Source organism: Megalobrama amblycephala, linkage group LG3, assembly GCF_018812025.1.
Source record: "Megalobrama amblycephala isolate DHTTF-2021 linkage group LG3, ASM1881202v1, whole genome shotgun sequence".
Classification (NCBI taxonomy): domain Eukaryota; kingdom Metazoa; phylum Chordata; class Actinopteri; order Cypriniformes; family Xenocyprididae; genus Megalobrama; species Megalobrama amblycephala.
In genome coordinates, this window is record NC_063046.1 from 19641109 (window position 1) to 19663883 (window position 22775).

Consider the following 22775-nt stretch of genomic DNA (forward strand, 5'->3'; position numbering starts at 1 on the left):
GCGTTGACCTTGGACCTCAGAAAACACAGTGGACCAACACCGGCAGATGACATGGCACCCCAAACCATCACTGACTGTGGAAACTTTACACTGGACCTCAAGCAACGTGGATTGTGTGCCTCTCCTCTCTTCCTCCAGACTCTGGGACCCTGATTTCCAAAGGAAATGCAAAATTTACTTTCATCAGAGAACATAACTTTGGACCACTCAGCAGCAGTCCAGTCCTTTTTGTCTTTAGCCCAGGCGAGACGCTTCTGACGCTGTCTGTTGTTCAAGAGTGGCTTGACACAAGGAATGCGACAGCTGAAACCCATGTCTTGCATACGTCTGTGCGTAGTGGTTCTTGAAGCACTGACTCCAGCTGCAGTCCACTCTTTGTGAATCTCCCCCACATTTTTGAATGGGTTTTGTTTTACAATCCTCTCCAGGGTGCGGTTATCCCTATTGCTTGTACACTTTTCTACCACATCTTTTCCTTCCCTACGCCTCTCTATTAATGTGCTTGGACACAGAGTTCTGTGAACAGCCAGCCTCTTTTGCAATGACCTTTTGTGTCTTGCCCTCCTTGTGCAAGGTGTCAATGGTCGTCATTTGGACAACTTTCAAGTCAGCAGTCTTCCCCATGATTGTGTAGCCTACAGAACTAGACTGAGAGATCATTTAAAGGCCTTTGCAGGTGTTTTGAGTCAATTAGCTGATTAGAGTGTGGCACCAGGTGTCTTCAATATTGAACCTTTTCACAATATTCTCATTTTCTGAGATACTGAATTTGGGATTTTCCTTAGTTGTCAGTTATAATCATCAAAATTAAAAGAAATAAACATTTGAAATATATCAGTCTGTGTGTAATGAATGAATATAATATGAAGAGTTCATTTGCAAAAAACGATAAACGGCATTTAAAAAAAAAAAAAAGCCGGTTTTGTCCACTGTCAGGCATCGCAAGTTCACGTTTTACAGCAGAAGCCAACAAGCGCCCTTGTTGTTTGTGTACAGAAACCGATAAGTCCGTTTTAGCGAATCAGCGCACAGTATTCAGGTCAGGTGACAAGGCTTCTAGTCACTTCAAAAAGACGCGTTAGCTGAGGGAAGTTTTGTCAAAGCTGACTAAAAGTGATCGAGGATTTATAATTTCGACTCCTCTAAGTCCTTGTACACCATACACAACTTACATGCTGAAAAATTGGTTGTCCTTTTGCTTGTGTGTGTGAGAGAGCGTGCGTGTGTGCGTGCTTGTGTGCCGATCTGTTTGTGTGTGTGTGTGTGCACGTGTGTTTGAGTGTGTTTTAAATGCAATTACTTGGGTTTTGTTTAACTATGAAACATGAAATGTGGAGTTATCTGCTTTTGCCAAAAAACGACTGGGGGAGTTATCTGAAAAAATAAATCAACATTTTGATGATATTCTAATTATATGACCAGCATCTGTATTTCTACCATGATTCATGATAATTACAGCTTGACCTTTTTTGCAGCACATTTAATGCCTTTAAGGCATTTAACAAATTAATTCTGTTTTGTGCAGACCCAGTTTACATCAGTGAAAAGTGGTTGAATTATAAAAATTGCTGGATATGGTTTTAGAGAAAAATGAATTTTGCATTACTTTCATTGAACACTGGGTGGCAGTAGTGTTTAAAAACTGCTACAGCACTGCAGTTGCTAATGCAGGTGGGGTCAGATTAGTGCATCAAGATATTGGGAGACTTGGTATGTGATAAGCCTGAAATAATGTATTTTCCATTTAATATGATAGATGCACAACTGCTGAAATGAGAAACAAAGAATCTCTCTGCTCATTAATCATAAATCTCATTTGTATGATTCCAGTCTCATTGCTTTAGAAACCTCCAGTGAAATTACAATGAGAATGAAGGCAGCCTTTCTCTGTGCAGTATGTGTGGGGAAAATATATCAGTTCAATTGTGAGTCAGTTATAAAACTGAGACACTAACAAAAGTTAATCAGCAAGGGGAAGGTTTAACCTTGCTGTGATTGAGTTCAGTCTGTCCGTTTCTTTAAACTCTCATCCACAGGGAGATGCTACGAATAAAACTGGCTGAAATGCTGTGCATACCTGTCTCTTTTTCTGTTCCATCTTGGCAGCTTCTTTTGCTGTGAATACAAACAGGTAAACATTAATTAGCAATACATGGAACAACCAAAATAAAAAAAATAGGAGGATTGAGATGTTTTTTTCCCCCTTCATGAGCTATGGAATATATGAGTAGTTCTTTCTTTCACTCAGAAATATGAAGCTGAAAAGACACTGCTCTACACTCTTTAAGGAGTGTGTGTCATAAGCTCTTGGGGCTTTGATATCTATAACCTTACTATCTGATAAAGGTCTATTCACATAAAAAAATGATGCAACAAAGTAATGTGAACTGCAGGGGGGGAAAAGAATTTAAAAACTCAAATTGCATTCAACCGATTTACAATAAGAATGGCAAACATTTTCATTAGCCTCAGTGAAAAGTTTCAAACATGTGAAAAAGCATTCACATACTGGAAAATAAATGCAAAGGATAATGGAATGGAACAATAGAAGTAATGAGGTGATATAGGTACATCTTGTTACAATAATAACAGTGGTCGACTGTTCAAATATCATCACAAATTGCTTGGCATATCACTTCTTTTCGCTCTGTTTGTTCCTTTTAGAATGCTTATTCTGGACACATCATCCAAAAGGTTCTCCCTCCGTGAATCTGCAATGAAGGACAACCTTTTGTGCTTTCTCTCAATTACATCACTGACTGTCCAGCATTTTAGATTGCAGACTACTATCTATTCTGATGCAAATAATGAAATGCAACCAACCATAAAGTCTTGCATCCATTCAAACTTTACAATCTCTGGACACGGTTAATGGTCACTATTGCAATATGGCTAATATTAATACAATATTTGGCCTAGAGTTTGTTCTATGTCTTTGTCTGGTAAACCACATTGCTCTTGTTCATGCATTTACCAACATTTTCCAATTCAGTTTATGTCATGCTAGTAAATTTGAATAGTGTTTGGCCAATTCGAGGTACATTTTAATTCCTTTCAATTTATGATTTTAAGCACCGCTCTACAGCTCTAACATTGTAGACATATGGGAGAGAGAGATATCATAAAAACAGGAAGCATAACAAAACCTTTTGTGGCACTGTCCAGGTAACTCTTGACAAGAGAGACAAGCTCTTGGTTTTTGCTGAGTCGTGCATAGTGATAACTGTCATGTCCGAAACCATCCACAGCAGTGACGTCAGCGCCATGTTTCAACAAAACGTCCACAGCATCCTTACACGCATATTCACAGCCCAAAATCAACGCTGTTCTGTGTGAACAAAGACATAAGCACATCTTTAATAGTACTAACAATGACAGCAAAATACTACATTCAAACGTGCATCTGTGATTTTTCTAAACCATTGAGCCAAGAACACTACAAAAAAAAAATGAATGTCCCTCCATTCACCATGTTTTGTCAATGCAAAAGGTAGCGATTTCCTGTGAATGTGTGAGACTTCAGATTCATTAGCCGCTATAGGTACTGTAAATAACTAAAGGAAGAGCAAGGTGCAGTAAACGGTAAAACCGCTTGTGCTACAAACCAATGTGTTTATGATTACGATAATAAATTAAAATAATATGATAAAAATCAGCATGACAGACTGTTTTTGAACAGCTGAAATAACTGGTAGCAGCTGACACCAGAAGACTTGCACATTCAATTTTAAAAATGGCTGTACCAGCTCCTGCATTGAAAATAAGGTAGATAAAGCTAAAGAGAAGTCAGAGAATTCAATATCTGAATAAAGCATGCATGGCAAGAAAAACAAGAAAAGAGCCAACAAAGACCAATAACTGAGAAATGAATGTGTTACTTACTTATTCTGTTTGTCTCTGACTGTGATGTCACTTCCTCTTTCCAACAGCAGCTGACAGATGTGTGGATGACACATTTGAGTGGCAAGCACCAATGGGGTCCGACCATCCTACAAACACACACATATAAAAGCACACATTTGCATAAACTCAAACAGAAAAAAATCTCAGAGAGAACATTTGAGGAGAAAGTACATCTGAGGGGAAATAAAAAAAATACAGAACATTTGTCCAGGTAAAAAGAATGAGACAATATAAAATCGTTATCAGGATATTAAATATTCCTCAAGCCACATATATTAACTCACAAAGTCGCTGGCATTAACTGATGCCCCGCTGTCACAGAGCAGCTTCACGCTGGAGGAGCAGCCGGCCATAACTGGAAAAAAACAATAATAATATTCCTAAACATTTCCCCCAAGCATTCAAATTAGATTCAGTAGACTTATCTGACATCACGCTCAAAAAATAATACTAAAAATATATGAATAAAATTCAAACCCTCCACTGGGCACTGAGCAAGAGCTCTAAATCTCACATGAAAGCCTTCTGAGGGAAGGAAAATAATTTCATGAACTACATCTTTTTGATTTCGACTGCTGCTGCCTAAAAGAATCCCATTTAAACGTTCATCCCTTGCCTCCATCCTCTGCTTCTCTACTCGTTGTAGGAGGCAGTAAAAAGGAGGAATGGAAACGCAAGGAAAATGGAGGGAGCGGGAAAACCACAAGTCAGGTCAAATAGAGAGTTAAATTCCACCAAAACCTCAAAATATACAAAATCTTTTTGCTTACCAGCGTCATGCAAGGCTGTTCTTCCCTGCAGGTCCACATTTCCCACTGGGCAATTGTGCTGAAACACAAAACACCAGTCAGACACAGTACTGTCAGGCCATTCAACACTTTACAGATATTAAGATTTAAAAGGTCAGAGGATGAGATTAAACTTTCAAAAACATCCCTGATGACTGATTTCTCCTAAAAATATGAACAAAAATGAAGAACGGACCAGAACAACACAGGTGTGTGAGACTCTAGTTTGAATCTTTGAAATGATTCTGAACCCGAGAAGTGAAACCAGGTCAAGCAAAGGAGAGTGTTGCTAAGATACTAGCCTCAGTGGTCTGTATCCCTCCACTCTGTGCCCTCGTTTCTAAAATCTTTTTTACTCTCCATATTGCACTCTCTGTCCTACTTTCTCAAGTCCAATACTTTCTCTACTGCTTTTTGCTACCTCTAACAAAACAACTCCTCTGACTTCAGTCACTATAAAAACCACTTATACTCTAGCAACAGCCTCCAAAACCAGTAGCAAGGTCACATGGTCCTGCTGGCTAACTGTGTCCTGGGTAACCCTATCTGATGGGCTCTAGAAGCCAGGCTCAGATTGCACATGATGACGGCATTAGAAATATAGACTGCAGGATACAGTACGGGCAGCCTGTCAACACTTCAGACACCCGGAAAATACTCTCATCCAGTCACTCAATGTTGTCCGCAGTCAGAACACTGGCAGAGCGCTATGGTGGATTACGCTTTATATTAGCTGCCAACTGAACGGGTTGCACCAGTGATTTCAAAAACAAGCATTAAACAAACTTTTATATAAGAAGACTCATTTTTACATAATTAGTCTAGTCAGACTTTTCTGATTTTGCTCCCTGTGGTACAAGTAATTAACACCAACAATAGTGTCTTTGTCACAGTGATTTGTTAGAGTTGTCAACAAGCAAGTGACAGGAATCACTTCCTATCTTAATTATCTTGATCACCATCATTCACGATCACACAAAGACAGTTTCACCCTCTTGCAAAATATGTTTGTGGACTAAGTGATTCAAAATAAACTGTATCTGTAAACAAGCTTTGCCCAATTTGACTTCAAACAGCATCATTTTCTCATAATCATGATGTCCGGTTAAGTTTATTAGTCTATGAAATAAGCAGTTACTCTTTATGAGCCAGTGGGCTGGAGAAAGCTTGCCAATAGCAATAAATGTTTGCAAACAATTTCATATACAAAGATGCGAGCCAATCACAGCAGTGGGCATTTACACTGAAGTCTCACAGCAGTCACGCCCCTTCAAACAGAGCGTTAAAATCAGAGGGCTAAAATCAGGGTAGGAAAACTGCTATTTATTTCTAAATAATTTGATCATATAAAAATCATACAAACAAAAAAAACAAAGCAGCTCATGACCGTTTTAAATAAATATTTTTTTAAAGGGTTAGATCATCCAAAAATGAAATTTCTGTCATTTATTACTCACCCTCGTGCCATTCCAAACCCATAAGACCTTTGTTCATCTTCAGAACACAAATTAAGATATTTTTGATGAAATCCAAGAGCTCTCTGACTCCTCCATAGATGGCAATTTAATTACCACTTTCAAGGCCCAGAAAGGTAGAAAAGACATTGTTAAAATAGTCAATGTGACTGCAGTGGTTCAACCTTAATTTTATAAAGCAACGAGAATATGTTTTGTGCACAAAAACAAACTTCATTCAACAATTGCTTCTCTAACCTGTCAGTCTGCTGCTGCAGTTCAGGACTTCCATGTTTACATCCGAACACTAGCTCATTATTGGCCGGCTCCTGCATGAGCATCACACGCATGCGTCGAGGTGCTCTGGTGAACAGCGTCGGCCAATACCGAGCCACCGTTCGAACGTAAACGCGGAAGTGCTGCACTGCATCAACTGCGTAACAGAATGACAGTGTAGAGAAGAAACTGTTGAATGAAGTCAGTATTTTTGTTTTAGCACACAAAAAGTATTCTCGTCGCTTAATAACATGAAGGTTGAACCACTGTAGTCACATTGACTATTTTAACAATGTCTTTACTACCTTTCTGGACCTTGAATGGCGGTAATTGGATATATGGGGGATAAAAAAACTCTTGCATTTCATCAAAAATATCTTAATTTGCGTTACAAAGATAAAAGAAGGTCTTATGGGTTTGGAACGGCACAAGGCTGAGTAATTAATTACAGAAATTTTATTTTGGGGTGAACTAACCCTTTAATTGATCAGAAGTGAGAGTAAAGGCATGTGACACTGAAGACTGGAGTAAAGGCTGCAGAAAGATTCAGCTTTGCCATCATAGAAATAAATTATATTTTAAAATATATTAAAACAGTTATTTTAAATTGTATTAATATTTCACAAAAAATATTTTTTACTGCATTTATCATCAAATAAATGCAGCCTTGGTGAGCATAAAAGACTTTTCAAGATTTACCAACCCCAACATGATTCAACACGCTGCAACGTAACAGTATCAGAAAGATTATTCCTCTTGATTTACTTTTGATCAGTACTGCATCTCAAAAGTACAGCTTTGACTGCACTAAAAAATATCTCATACAGAAAGTGCTTCATTGATTGAACTTCAGAGAACGATTCAAGTCATAGCAAATCATGCAAATATAATTATAAATAACTAACAATGACAATATAGCAAGAAAAACAACTTGATATACACATTGATAAACATTTGTATTGGCGCAGCCCCACAATGGAGACTGTACATAATCCTTTCTGACGTTCATCTCATCATTACAGACCTCAGAAAACCCCATATCTACACTTCAAAAATATGATTCAATACTTTTCCACATCAAAAAGAGGATACAATAGAGCAGAAATTGTGTGGCCTAAAAGAAAAAAAAAAATCTCTACTTTCAACTGTGTTGACTGTGAAAAACAGTTTTACCTGGAGTAGTTTCTGCACGCACAGTGACTGGGCATTTCTGGCTGCCAGGTGTAAGGCATTTTTTCCTACAGGAACAAAACAACAAATCAATAGGAGCCATTAGGTAACAAAAGTGTTTCAGATGAACAAATCTTAACCAGTCTGCTTGTATAGACCGATGTCAACAGCGAGATAACAAAAACACCCATTTCACATAAAACAGTTCTTCTATAGACATCAGTTGATAATGACATATTTATGACAATTCTTCACTCTCTGGTTCTCTCACCATTTACATTTAAAAAAATGATTCACCAAAAAATGAAAACTCTCACTCTCATATCGTTCCAAACTCATTAGTCTTGTGTTCATATTAGAAACATAAAGATTTTTTTTTAAACTATTACAATCTCTTCATAAACTTTTTAAAGTGTCAACGTTTTGGTGGAACAGACTTTCAATGAAGGGACAAAAATCTTTCAGGTTTCAAGTCAAGATGAATGAAAGTCTTGTTGGGTTGGAACAACATTTTTGGGTGAACTAACCCTTTAAGAGAATTTAAACTTTTACACAAAATGGTTCTAAAATGTTTGATCATTATGCGTGTTCTCTGGTAACCCAACTCACAAGCTAGCAGAGCACGCTCATCTAGAGCAACATCCTCACCTGTGGCATCCGTGGCTGTGATATCCACACCATGATTAAGAATGAGATTCAGGCAGTCGAGATGTCCCCTAGAGGCAGCCAGATGGAACCTGGAGAAAAATAAAGAGAGGGATAGAGAATAATTGATAAGTGCATGCTGAAAATGGATGCCTGCTCTTACCACCATCATCTGCATTGTAGAGGAGGAAAGGACTACCACTCACTCTTCCCTTAAATGCATCTGCACGCAAAACTTTTCACTTTACATTACATAAGCATACTTTTTATTCATACATATCTCATATAAATATATTTTCATTATCGTAATGCTGGCCGTGTAGCTTAAAGTGCCTATAACTGCTTTAGATGCAAGATAATGTTCATATTTAACTTATTCACATTCATGCAAGATTCAGGATAAAAAAAAAATTAAAAAAATTCAGATACATAAAAACTTGAGCTCAGTTAAAAGAGGTGAATGTCCTCTGAGACATGTTGTTAGGATAGACATGCAGATGTTCACCTGTGTTTGGAAAGTGTTATTTAAGACAGTGTTGTTGGTAAGAATTCAAACATGTAGACAGGCCCCTGACCTGAAGCTCGACGTGTGAAGCTGTGGATAACTCCACACACTGTCCCAAACAACCACCCATGGAGAGATGGATGGGTGGCAATTTGAGATGAAAAAAAAAGTCTTATTATTAGAACTGAGGACAGAGAAGATGTCAATACCATTTCAGCAATGTGGTGACTCCTCACAATGCCTAGTGCAAATCACTTTTTGAAACTTTATTTTTATAAAAATTCATACAACGTTAGTTACGATAGCTTTTTTTGTAAGCCGTCATCAAAACAACATTGTTCCACTACTACAAACTTACATTTGATTCTTTCAAATTTAAATCTAAATTTTAGAACACAATTTCCAGCCAAAAGAGAGCCACCGCTCATTGCTCTTACAGGTTCCTGCAAATATGATTTCATAGTTAAAATTAACTCAGTGCAATAACATTAGGCATATGGAAAGAAGGTAGCTGTTATTATGGTAAGTGACCCTTGGCGATTAGAAGAGACTGAAGGGCTCAGATGGTCATGAAGACCCAGACATGTCATTCTAGCTTGGCTCCAACTCCTTGGCTGACTCGCATATCTGTGGCTCCAAGATACATTATGTATTTTTAGAGGTGCCAGAGAGGTGGTGGTGGTGGGGTCAGTTTGAATTCAAAACAAGACTTTTGCATGCTGCACCAGTCTGTGCAGTTCAGCAAAAGCCATTTCAAAACATCTGAATATCTGATAAATGTGGATTGCATTAGGAATTTGAATACTTCAATGAAAACAAGACTCACTGGTACCTAAAAGCCTCAAGCAGCAAAACATTAATTAACTCAAAAAGAATTATCTGACCTTCCAGAGAAATTTCTGTCTGTATTCAGTCCAAATTTTCTTTGAGAAAATTTACTAGAGATAAATATTTCTTACTGTTCATGCATTTTTAATTAATTTTCAATATAATGTATTTACATAAAAATAAATAAAGAAAGAAATAATAATATAAAAGTCTGCCCTTTAAGACATGGGGTAATGTGATACTTCCAAATGCTTCTAGGGACCGGGATGACTGTTATTTTGGTATTATGTATATACTGTTTGATTAGCATTTATTCATTTTCTAACTGAATTTTATGTTGTTCAGTTTTCATTTTTATACATGTCTGTATTTTTATATTCCAGTTAGTCACCAAGGCAGCATTTCTAATTTTAGTTTGAGGTTATGAAATGTAAGTTTTTTAATTTAATGTTTTATGTACAACATTATAACACCACTGTTTTGAGTCCTGCCGGGGTCCTAAACCAATTCCCATTCCCCCTTTCTCTTCCTGTACTTTTCCTTTTGCTTCTCAGCTGTCATATACAGTATTTTAAAAGGCAAAAATCCAATAAACAAGAACAATATTTTGGTTTCCTTTTGCCAAAAGGAAGTATTTCAATGTTTTTGTATTGTAAACTTTTGTAACATGTTTCTAGTATTTTCTATTGTAATCTTTGACAAAGAGGACAGGTCATAGTGTCTCCAACAGGAGATGTGTGAGCTATAACAAGCACTTCACTAACATCAGCGAGGGGCAGACTGTCATTTGTGCAATTTGATTTCAACGATACATATTACGTTTCAGTTCCTAACGAAGTTACTGGTCAACTTATTTACTCCTCAAAATCAATTGTACTCTCATTTGGCACTTGTGAAGGGTTAATTGCAGATCTTGGATAAATCTATTTTCAAAAGTGGGTGTGTTAAAAAAACCATAAGTCATGGTCACAGCAGGAAGGCTTAGTCCATGTTTCCTGTGAACTAACCATCCATTAGCAAGCTCCAATCAGGTGTATTTCATGCCATGCTCTTTATACCTAAACAACACAGTGAAATCTGCTCATTTTCACCTTCCCACAAGGCAAAAATGCTGTAGTAATGCAGGTTACCAATTTACCCACCAGAACTACTGGATTACACCCTACAAACCCTGTGGTCTGCCCTCCCAGTGAGCTATTCTGACCGGTGAGGAAAATAACAGGCTGGAGACGCAGTCTGCATGTGGGGTCCTGCTATATATGAAAGGAGGATTTCCACAAATCCATAGTTAACATGTGTGACCGGTGTATTCCACTACTAGACTTTGCACAAAAAAAAAAAGCTGTATACACTCATGCACAGGTCATTTGGCAGCCAGGGTGCACAGACGTCCACAAGCATGTTTCTTATAACAGGCTGGTGTTTATTAATTGAGCTCTGTTACACTAACACCAACCCGACGACTGTGATGGCGGCAAATGCACTTGATTTAGTCCTGAGAAATTCTAGCACCTTATTACAAGTCAAGATCATCTCCACCCAACTGAGCAAGAAGAATCTCACACTATGACAAAAATACACAAAGGGGACTCTTATGGACTAAATGAGGGAATGAAACAAAGCTGTGGTTAAATCAAGCTGAAATGAGTCCATCCATGCCCTACATTCACCATGTCAAGGCAGTAAAAACATCAGGGATGGACGGGAGCCCAGCTTGGCTTTCTAAAACAGGAAAAGACGAAATTGATCTGATAGTGCTGAAGTCTACTATGTGGTCATTTAATAATGTGGAACATCAATCAGTGATACTGAATAACAGAGTTCAATGATTCACCTCTAACCCAAAATACTTTTCTTGCATTCATCCCAAAATAAAGAGGCATCATCTAAAGCTCTTTGGACTGGGAGCTTTCAGAAGATTACATAAGCATTTAACATGAGTTTAGGAAGGCAAAAACTCCTAGCTCCTAAATTTAGTCATCGTAACAAGCATAGATTTACCCACTTCCAGCCCAGGCTGTTCTTGGCTCTTCTGTTCTGCACCTAGTCAAGCATCTCTGACAACAAAATGTCAATACACTGATTCATTTATGCTCCGATGCTTCATGAAGCAGTGTTTTGAAATCGGCCATCACTAAATAAGTCGTTATTTTGTTTTTTTGCCGCTCCAAAAATATTCTCGTCGCTTTATAATATTAATATTGAACTACTGTACTCACATGAACCGATTTAAATATGTTTTTAGTACCTTTATGGATCTTGAGAGAGGAAGTGTCCATTGCTCCCGTTTTCCCTTTTTTTGGGTGAACTAACCCTTTAAGAAATATGCAGATCTAAAGAGTGTCAAAGTATATGACATGACAAAGTATTATAAATAATCCTGCAGTTTGTGTACTGTATGTGACAGACAGGGATGTGCAAAATGACATTTTCAAAACAGACTAACTGGTATGCTGCCTAGTCGATTAATCTGTCTTAAGGGTGCCCTGTGTAATTAGGCTGGTTTTGGGTTAATCCCACCAAGAGCAGCCACGTTTCTTAGGGACGTGTTCTCATGTTAAACAGTTAGACAACACGCCAAGAAGTGGATCAGAACACAGGGTTCTGGAAGAAAAGTTTTGAAACGTAGGACTGTTTAACTTGACGCTTTCTTAAACACATTCTTTCTTAAACACAAATCTGGATAAACTAGTTGACCTTAACAATAGCCTAGTCAGTTGGATGACTAGTCGACCATTATGAGTCACCCATCCCTAGTGACAGGAACTTACGCAGAGCGGCCCTCTACATCGAGTTTGGTGGGGATGATGCCCTTCTTGCCAAGCACTGCTGCGACCTTGTCCACCTCCCTCCTCTCCACTGCCTTCATCAGCCTGTCATCATACTTATTCCAGTCTGTGTTCTAAAGGACGGAGAGAGAGAGAGAGAAAGATCAGCACATTCATAACATCAGCATATACACAAAGACAGCAGTGTCATGTTCAATAAAGTTGCTGAAGTGACACCTATTGTTCATGACTTCTTTAATGAACAGGGTGGCGATTGCTAGCGTAATTAGCTAAATGAAGGAATGTGAACAACTTATATTCCAATATTCAAAAGCACAACAGGAAATGAAAGGCTTGGAGTCTTTACAAAATAAAAAAAGATAAAAAATCAGTTTACTATGTAAGACCCCAGAGGCCTGATTTTGTTTTCACAAATTAATGTTATGATGTACAGAAAGATCACTTCCTACTTCTACACGGTCATTCCTTTTCTTTTTCTTTTTTAATTAATGTGCATACTTTCGATAAAGTATCGAGATGTATGGTAGACACGAATATATGACAGGCTAAAATCTGCATCTAATGGAAATGCTTATTTGATGTTAAATGTCATTTTTAAAAGGATTGAAGTCACCTGGGAAAGTAAAGGACTGATATCATAACATGAGGAAATACAAACTTTGTCTTAATACATATTTTGCAAATAAAAAAATAAAAAAAAGTGAGGAAAGAAACCATTGCATTAACAAAAGATTCTTTTAAGCCTGGCATGATCACACAAGTTGATAAGCTGTTCAAAAGACCTCTAAGCTCCAAAGACCTCAAGCAATAATTCACTCTCCAAACAATCCCACAGCATTCCTGGATTCCTTGAATTTATGGAGAAAGCTATAAGTCACTCTCTCACACTGAGCCAAAACACACACACACAGACACACACAAACAATGAAATAACAGCCTCTCTCCCTCCAGGCTTTGCATTTAAGACAAAAAGAACTGAGAGCCTGGCAAAGTTTAAGGGATAATCACTAAGAATCTTATGATACCTACAAAGTACATGGAGGTGCATTTGAGCCATCGATTCATCTTGGTGGTCCTTTGCAGTGTGGAGAAGTAAAAAAAAAAAAAAAAAAATTCAAAATAAAAAGTTCTTCTTGTCTGACAAAATGAACACTCAGCCAGCGAGTGTTTGTGTGTGTGTTTATGGTCTTCAGATGAATCCCCCTCTCCAGTAGGCAGCCTGCGCCTCGCAGGGGGACCAGAAACCTCGGAAGAGTCCTCTAACTTCTCTCCAGCCCACAGTTTCTCCCAGAGACTTCATCACGGCATGAGAAACGACGCAAATGCACAAAAAGAGAGCCGCTGTAGCACAGGGACCAGCCCCGGGACAGCAGCTCCTCCTTTGAGGCTGAGTCTGACTCTTCCCCTCTCTGTCAGACAGTCCTCCTGTTTGCACAGGGTCTATCTTAAAAAGCTAGGCTGCTTTCAGTTCCCTGCTCCTCTCCTTCTGTCTCTTTCTGCTTTGCTACTTTATGCCAAATGGCAAGGCTGTTCAACCTCTGGCAGTAAATATGTGAGTTTTTCCAGGTCTAAAATATCCTTCTAAACAGCACGCAGACAAGTCGTTACCTCTTTATTTTTGACTCTCAGTCCTTCCTCCAATGACTGATTGAGGTAGAACTGCTAATAATAAACCATCCTAGCATATCTAGTCCATGAGTAACTGTTACGGTGACACCCGTGAGCAACAAGGCCAGCCAAACGAAAGGAACCTCAGTGCTGCCGGCACACGTATCCCTTTCCGCAGCCACGGCCGCCCATAAAGCTACAACCATTAATCTCTGGGAGATTAAAGTCTCAGGTCCAGACCAGGTCATCATCTGGCGGTCTGACGAGACGCTTTCAGTCTCACTCACACCGGGAGGGGTCTGAGCTGACGGCTGAAGCACGGTAGCAAGATTATGTGTTGGATTTTAATGATCAGCTCTCTGGCATATGGAGCCTGGAAGCCCGTTTACAATCGCCCCCTGCCATCTCTGTCTCTGCAAGACAAACACTATGCAAAAGAACTTTTTCCAAAGGCAAGACGTCAGCTTTTAATTTTGTAGGAGAGAGATTTGAAAGTGGATCAAATAGCAGCAGGGATGCGTTCGATTTTCACACCAGCACCAGTGAGGGAGTTCGGTTAGCCCCCCCCACCCACCCCCACTGATACAGCAGCACACATGTGAGAATACCCACATATATAGTATAGCATGTCGGTGCTGGGTAGGGTATCAACTCTCAAACCTGCTCTGTCCCATAGAAACAATGAAACTGAAATGGATGCATATAGGGTCTAGTCCCTTAAATAGGCACAATAGAGAGTGTGTGTAAGACGTGTAAGACTATTTCTGTTTTGTTTTGTCTTTTGCAGAGGACACTGGGTGAAGAGGCTATAAACACCTCACAACTGTAAATCAGTGCCATCTTAAAGAGAAAGACCATAGAATGAAAGTAAAAGTCTTTTTTTTTGTTTGTTTGTTTTGCTTTTTTTTTTTTTGAAGAAAATAGATTTTGATCACATTTGGAGGTTCTTATGTTACAATGTTGAAAAAAAACCCCAGAAAAAGTGATGCAATTTATTTATTTATTTTGTTATCATTCATGCACATCGTCATGCATATTTTGTTATCATTCACACACATCGTCCCTACCCTACCCACCATACCCGAGATCCAGTTTCCATTGGCTGAACTTTCAAATGACATTAGAAAAAAAAACACAGTGTTTCTCAAAATATTTACTTCTGACAGAACAAAGCTGAGCAAATTATAACGCCACTTAGAGACTTCACATCTCAAACACAATGAGAAGCCCGTTAAAGTTGATTTTTTGTAGTACTGTATCATTTACACTAAATCATTTTTTTTTTTTTTTTTAATTCTATAAGATTTTGCAAGCAATGTCATGTTTGAGACTGTCTTTATGTGGATGCATATTGGTGGCAGGCTTGAAAAAAAAAAATATATACAGAAGGGGGGCCCTGCAGAAAAAGTTTGTGGAACCACTGAATTAAAGGGATAGTTCACCCCAAAATTAAAATTACTAGGGCTGGGTTAAAACATTTCCACATGAAAGTCATACAAGCTTGGAACAATATTAGGATGATTAAAATAATTTTTTATTTTTTGAATAAAATAAAAATATTGGAAAAAACTGACTTGAGATTTTTTGTTTTTCTGCGATATATATTGTGATTTCACCAGATGGCTTGAATAGCTCTATTTGGAAGGAATTAATCATTCTAGAATGATTGGGATGATTTTGTGGGGAAGTGAATACAAGCATAGGTAAATACAACAGAACAAAGATACAAATGAAATAAACAGTAGGGCTGTGATGGTGGCAATTTTTTACTACCGCAGTGGGAAATCACAAACAACCACCGATGTCGCGGTAGTGGGGTCCGTTTATATATATTATATATATAGGGCTGTCACGATATTAGATTTTTCACACCACGGTTATTGTGGCCAAAAGAATTCACAATATCGTTATATCGCGATATCTATCCTTGGGGGAAAAATGTATCAGTCAAATAAATTTTTACTTTATTTAGTTTTTCTTTTTCAGGGTTGCTGCACATTTTTAAAAGTCAAATTTAAGACTTTTTAAGACCTTTTAAAATAAAAATTAATACAAGCCTAGAAGCCTATGTATTATGGCTGTTACCAATCAAATGAAATCGTTGTCAACAAAATCCATCTTTGCAATACAGAGGTGACACAGAAAGAGTGGCATTAATACATTTACACAGCATTTATAATTTGTCTACATAAATTTAATTCAATATTTAAATATGGAATTATTTCTAGGGGTGTAACGATACGCTCAGGTCACGATACGATACGTATCTCGATACGGAGTTCACGATACGATACGTATCACGATATTTTGAACAAAATGAAACTGAAATTCAAACAAGATTTATTAAAAAAACATGAACAAATTTCAATAATTTTCCTTGTTGTACATACAAGATCACATTTCAATAAAATAAATAAATATAAAATTTTAATAAAAACCTTCTGTATTCAAATTAACAGTTGAATAGGGCTGTCTGTCACTGAAAAAAAATGTTAAATTTAACATGAACTTAGAATTATGAATAGGGGCCGTTCACATGTCGCGTCTAAAAACGCGTGGAAGGCGCGGCCGCACCGCTTCTCCTTTCCAAAGCGCTTGCGCTCCCGTGGCGTCGGTCGTTGCTATGCAACCATGAACTGAGCTCTCCAAGAGGATCAGGATGTTTCTGCAAAGGATAAATGATTTCTAGCCCTTGCATTAGTTTTACGACGAGATATATTGATGGAGATAAGATATAAAAAACACCATGTACAGCTATGATCAGCTGTTCGGCTGAGCTTTTGATGTTTTGTTACGGAAAGGCCATAGCTGATCGGTTGATTCTTGTCACACGACCTGCGGTGCGCTTGCGGCATTCTGAGAAGTTGAGAATTGCATGCGCGTCGCGACCGCGTTGATCCCATTATGAGCGCGCCTGCCGCGCGACTACATTTGAAAATAATAACTGACTTGCACGCGGAAAAGACGCAATATGTGAACGGCCCCACAGAACTTCTTAAAGCAAAGCATCGCAAGCGTCTTTTGCTTTTCTGTGAGCACAGCTGGTGCTGTGCACTGCGGTGAAAGAAAGCCACGACTTTTCTCACGCGACCATGCAAGAGACTGACATGAGAAACGTTTAAACCTGCTTGCAAGATTCAATGTGTGCCCGAAACACTTACTGAACTAGAGAGCTGATTGAGACACACCATCTACGATAAATCGTTACACCCCTAATACTTATAGTAATTTAAAAATGTGGTAGCATTGGATCTGGACAGGAAGGATAACTCTGGGAGTTGGAAGGGGTGTGTCGCGATTCTGCCTTCTCACATCGCGATACAGGTTCGTGGACCTGCGTATCGCGATTTCGGTTTCATATCGCATATCGTTACAGCCCTAATTATTTCTAATTTTAATTTTAATTAAAATGTACATTAAAATATGAAACTAAACTACCAGTAGGTGGCAGCAAGTCACTGTCTTAATGAGTGAGTGAGTCGTTCATGCAACCAATTTGTTTAAATGACTGATTCTTTCAGGAAGGAAGCAATGGTGCATTCCATATGGGATATATCGCCCTCCGAAGGGCACTTCGGAGTGAAAATAATCATGGCCGCCATATTTAAGGGTCGTTCCAAACCGAAGTGCTCAAAACTGGTCACTTCAAAGGGCTCTTCGGAATGAAGGATTTCGAAGGGTACAACTGATGGACACTTCAGTCCCCCATGATCCTTTGCACAGGGAAGTTGTTTGACGTCACAGAATGGGTACAGGAGGCTCGGAGTTCGATTTTACCAATAAATGTATGTATAATATTTTTCTGTACTATTGTAACATTTATACGAGTTAGATTTGGTACATTATTATGTTCAAAACGACATTGTACTTCAACAAAAATACTTTACAGCTCCCTTTATCAGTCCATTCAAATGTTTAAAATACATAGACACAATATTCAATATGGTGCAATAAACCTAAATAAATAAACTAACGTTAAACAATGATATAAATAATTGTCTCGTTAAGATGACGCTGAAGTGCGTTCCAAAAAAAAAACAAAAAAAAAAAAAAAAGTTTTTTTGACCCCTACACCCTTCATCCCTTCAAAGCTCTCACTCCGGAGGGTAAACCCTTTGAAGGGATTAGGGCAGAGGAATGAGCCCTTCCAAATGGAACGCAGGGCAAGTGACCGTCTTTATTGAATGGGTCATTAAATCATTAATTAAACTGATTCATTCAAAACGTGAATTCAGACAGTATAACAAAAACATTTCTGTCTGTTGCATGGGGACTCTGTTTTGCTGTTCATAATTTAAAAAAATTTTGCTGGCAAAATAAAGAAACAAACAAACAATATTAACAATACGGTGTCTAAAATGTAACATTGTTCATTTAACAATAAGTTAAATAAACACTGCATTTGTGCTGATTTGGGGGAAATGGCACTCTTGCTCGTGGGATTTTGTAATACAATTACACAATATATGATATAGTGTTGTCACGATACCAAAATTTTGACTTCGATACGATACCCAACTTAAATATCACGATACCGATACTTAAACAATACTACAGCAAAAACCTAAACCAGCAGGAAAAGTAAATAAATAACACATACAGTATGACAGAATTTTCTTGAACAATTTATGACAATTTCTTTAACGTTTAAACTGATAGGACCTAAAAGACATGCAAAATATAAACTTTCACTCTATTATGGTTAAAGGTGCCCTAGAATTAAAAATTGAATTTACCTTGGCATAGTTAAATAACAAGAGTTCAGTACATGGAAATGATATACAGTGAGTCTCAAACTCCATTGTTTCCTCCTCCTTATGTAAATCTCATTTGTTTAAAAGACCTCAGAAGAACAGGCGAATCTCAACATAACACCGACTGTTACGTAACAGTCCTGATCATTAATATGTATGACCCCAATATTTGCATATGCCAGCTCATGTTCAAGGCATTACACAAGGGCAGGACGTCTGGATGTGCACAGCTGAATCATCAGACTAGGTAAGCAATCGAGGACAATAGCGAAAAATGGCAGATGGAGCAAATATAACTGACATGATCCATGATATTTTTAGTGATATTTGTAAATTGGGGGGTGTTTTATATTATATTTAATAATAATTTAATATATATAATTTAACTTCTAGTCAGCAAGAAAAATAACAAAACTTAATTATGTAAGTAAGCATAAGTAACTTTATTATTATACAATTTACTTAAACTCATCTGTGTGTAATCATTTTTAATCTATTCTGGAGACTGAACTCGCGCTCTGCTGCCACACTGGAGCGCACTCACCACCTACTGGACAGGGGTGGGAATTACAACAAGCTTACATACAAACAACATAATCTGTCAAAATGACGGACGGGCTGCAAATTTTTCAAAGACGGAAAATTTTCGGTTAACGTGATCTCTGAGATATATAAATATATATTATATATGATGTCACACTACCGCCGATGACACTCCATGACCGACCGGTGGTGCGGCTGTCATGCCTACCGTCACAGCCCTAGGTTATATTAGCTGTGTGAACTTTGTTTATGCTGTTTAAGGCAGTCGCGAGCTCGGGGGCGGGGAGCACGAGAATTTAAAGGGGCCGCAGCCTGAATTGGCGCATATTTAATGATGCCCCAAAATAGGCAGTGAAAAAAAAATGAATTAAAAAAAAAAAAATCTATGGGGTATTTTGAGCTGAAACTTCACAGGCACATTCAGGGGACACCTTAGACTTATATTACATCTTTTGAAAACAAGTTCTACGGCACCTTTAAACTTTGCAATTAATCCGAGAATCATGTGCGTTTCGAGCCGTGATGCCTGGTCTGTACGGATTAACTTTGATCCCTATACTTGACATGCACATCGTGATATCGATGCCAAAACAATCATGCAGCCCCAGAAAAAAAAAAAAAAATTCCTTTTAAGGCTACATCAAGAACGTTTTGACTGCCTTACCATTCTCTATGTAATCATTAAATATGCAAAGATCAGTGCAATCATTTTCTGTTCCATGAGTAAAAAAGTAAAAATGAACAAAATCATATTCCCTATTTGTATGCATTTACTCATCAAGAGTCTTAACCTCTGGGTATAGTAGACGCATGTATAATGCATGAACAAAACACATTTGCATACCAGGGACAGGTGCAAACAGGTTGGTTTGTTGATAAAGTTGAGTAATAGGGTGTGTCACATTTCTAGTGTTGATTTAACATGCACCCATGAAATCACACTCTCTATGGTGTGTTTCCAATGTGAATGGGTTAATAAGACCAACGGGGTATGAAGTAATAAGTTCTCTGGTTGGACAACGTATCTAGGTTGAATCTTGGCTGCCGGGCAGTCTGGATGACTCTGTGTGTTATAACTCATGTCAACACCTTGTAAAAATGAAACCCTATCCCTCATCCCAAATCACACACACCCACAAAGACTTGCCTGGCAACAGCAAACGCACATGGCCATAAATCAAGACACACAGAAGAAAGCTATAGATACATGCGTCCAGATATACTAGGATAACACAGAGAGAAAATAAGAGATTGAGCAAAAGCAAGCAGTTATTATGGGTGTGACAGAGAGAGATCAGGTATGACAAAAACAAAACAAAAACGTGTAACCGTGTCAGTGCTTTAACTACTAACCCACACTAGCCCAGGGCCATATGTTGACAACTACGAAGGATTAATGGCATAAGCTGAAATCTGTACAACAGCTCACTCAACAGACTCATCTTCTCTGCTGATCCCTGTAAGGGCACCTGCAGCTATGACATCACATGACATTTACATCTGTTTTGGTCATTTTTTCCACTCTTCTTACGCAGAAAATCTCTCATCACATCAGACCTGTGACATGTCATCCACACAGTGCTGCACTGACCACAGATGGATCAGTTGCTGTTGAATCAGCCCCCCTGGAGTAGAGCAGAGAGCAGTCACACTGAATTTAGAAAGTTCTGGAGGCAGACGTAACCCTCTCATGCGACTGTAGAGGGTGGAATTGCTGAAGGTGGGAAGAGAGAAAGAACTGGATTCTTGGAGTTCAGCCAACTCCATTACTAATTCCACATCAAAAACATCTCGCAGCTGGATATCACAAGCCTTAAGCAAAAAATACTGGTGGAATATCCTCTTAAAAAAAAAAAAAAAAAAAAAAGCAACCACACTAAACCGGAACAAGCTGGCAAAACTCAAAATTTGAGGCAATCAGTTACATCAAATTTTTTATGTTAAGAAGTTAAATATTTAAGTAAGCTGAAAAGGCAGATTTTTTTTTTTTTTTGTACTTAAATATTTCAAGTTAAGAGCAATGAACATTTTCTATGTATGAGTAAGCTAACTTACTCACGTTTAACGTTGTTTAAATGTCTATGTGGTGTCTTTAAAAATGCTTTAAGACAAACCATGTGCAAATTCATCAGTCAACACCACTGCTGGGGAGTATTTTCTCAAACTAATTAATTATTTTGAGCATTTTAATAGTATGAAAGAAATTTTTCTTGGGTCAAATTTTTAATGCGATCCAAATCTTTAGTATAATTACTCACATCAGTGTTTTTATTGTTATCTAAAACTATTAAAATCATTTTTTGCTAAATAGCTGAAAACGTAAATATTTGATAAAAAAAAAAAAAAAAAAAAAACTTAACCTGAAAATCTTTTGTCAGGTTCAGACGAGACGTGTGCCGATATTTGGTAATACGATACATCATGATAATGAATATGTACGATATTGTTATCGCGGGCACTTCAAAATACCGTAAATAATAATTTATTACCAATTATTCAAATTTTTATAATGCATTTTAAGAATACTTTCCCCATCAACCGTATAAAATGCACAACACCACTGTATTCTGCGTCTCTGCTGCGCTCAGATGTAAACAAACCCAACGTGCAAGAAGCACATGGCGGAACGAGTGAAGGAGACATGCTGAATGAAAGTGCACATTCACTCTCTGACAGCAGACGGAATAGCAGAAATTAACCCGGAAACCCAGTAAACAGAAGCTGCCTACTGAACAGTTTTTAAAATACTTCAAACAGCCATTCAATTTTTTGTATTCGCAATGTTGTTCATCACAGCACCAAATACTTAATACTTAAAGACTTAATAGGCTATTTATTTTCAAACTTAAACATTTTTATATTTTAATCTGGACTACAACATCCCCTAATGATTGAAAATTGATCATTTGTTATTGTTCAGTACAATGTAGAGATATATGGCTTCATTAGTTAACATGTTAATTCATTATAACCAAACTGACAATTAAAAATACTTATAAAGCATTAATTATTCTTAGTTAATGTTAATTTCTTAGTTACTGTTTAATAACATTAGTAAAATCAAAAGAACTCTCAATGGACCCGAGATAAAACTAACAATGATCAATTGTGTTTTTTAACTAACATTAACAAAAAATAATACCTTCTGTAATAAATGTTGCTCATTCTTAATCTTTTTGAATATTTTACTTTAAATTTTTTTTATAATCATTGTATTGTATTATTGTATTTAAACATTCAGAGTTCTTTTTGTTATAAGAAAAAGAGTTCTTAACCTGTTATACAGCAAGAAAATTTTTTTTTTTTTGCAACTTATTTCAATATCGTGATAATACCGTATACTGTGATAACAGCTTCAGCAATTATCATCAAACATGAAAATTTGATACGTCACACGCCTAGTTCAGACTACACGACGATATCAGCCCGATTTTGGCATGATGCGCTTGAGGTAGGGAGTCGTGGTGATTCGTAAACAACAATGCAAGAATCGATCATTTTATCTTGTACAG

General features: G+C 37.6%; 1 protein-coding gene across 2 annotated transcripts in view; it reads right to left on the reverse strand.

The window, feature by feature from the left end:
- Nucleotides 1–22775, reverse strand: part of uacab (uveal autoantigen with coiled-coil domains and ankyrin repeats b) — a 65742-nt gene that overhangs the window by 14917 nt on the left and 28050 nt on the right. The window contains exons 1-9 of one of the 2 annotated variants that reach the window (XM_048184488.1): nt 13388–14014; nt 12341–12471; nt 8240–8328; nt 7595–7659; nt 4674–4731; nt 4188–4258; nt 3883–3989; nt 3147–3328; nt 2078–2115 (exon numbers count right to left, since the gene is read on the reverse strand). In XM_048184488.1, coding sequence (XP_048040445.1) covers nt 2078–2115; nt 3147–3328; nt 3883–3989; nt 4188–4258; nt 4674–4731; nt 7595–7659; nt 8240–8328; nt 12341–12471; nt 13388–13423 — 777 coding nt within the window. In that variant the 5' untranslated portion in view covers nt 13424–14014. Of the gene's footprint in view, nt 1–2077; nt 2116–3146; nt 3329–3882; nt 3990–4187; nt 4259–4673; nt 4732–7594; nt 7660–8239; nt 8329–12340; nt 12472–13387; nt 14015–22775 lie in introns of those variants that run through there. The other variant, XM_048184487.1, reaches the window with a different exon arrangement.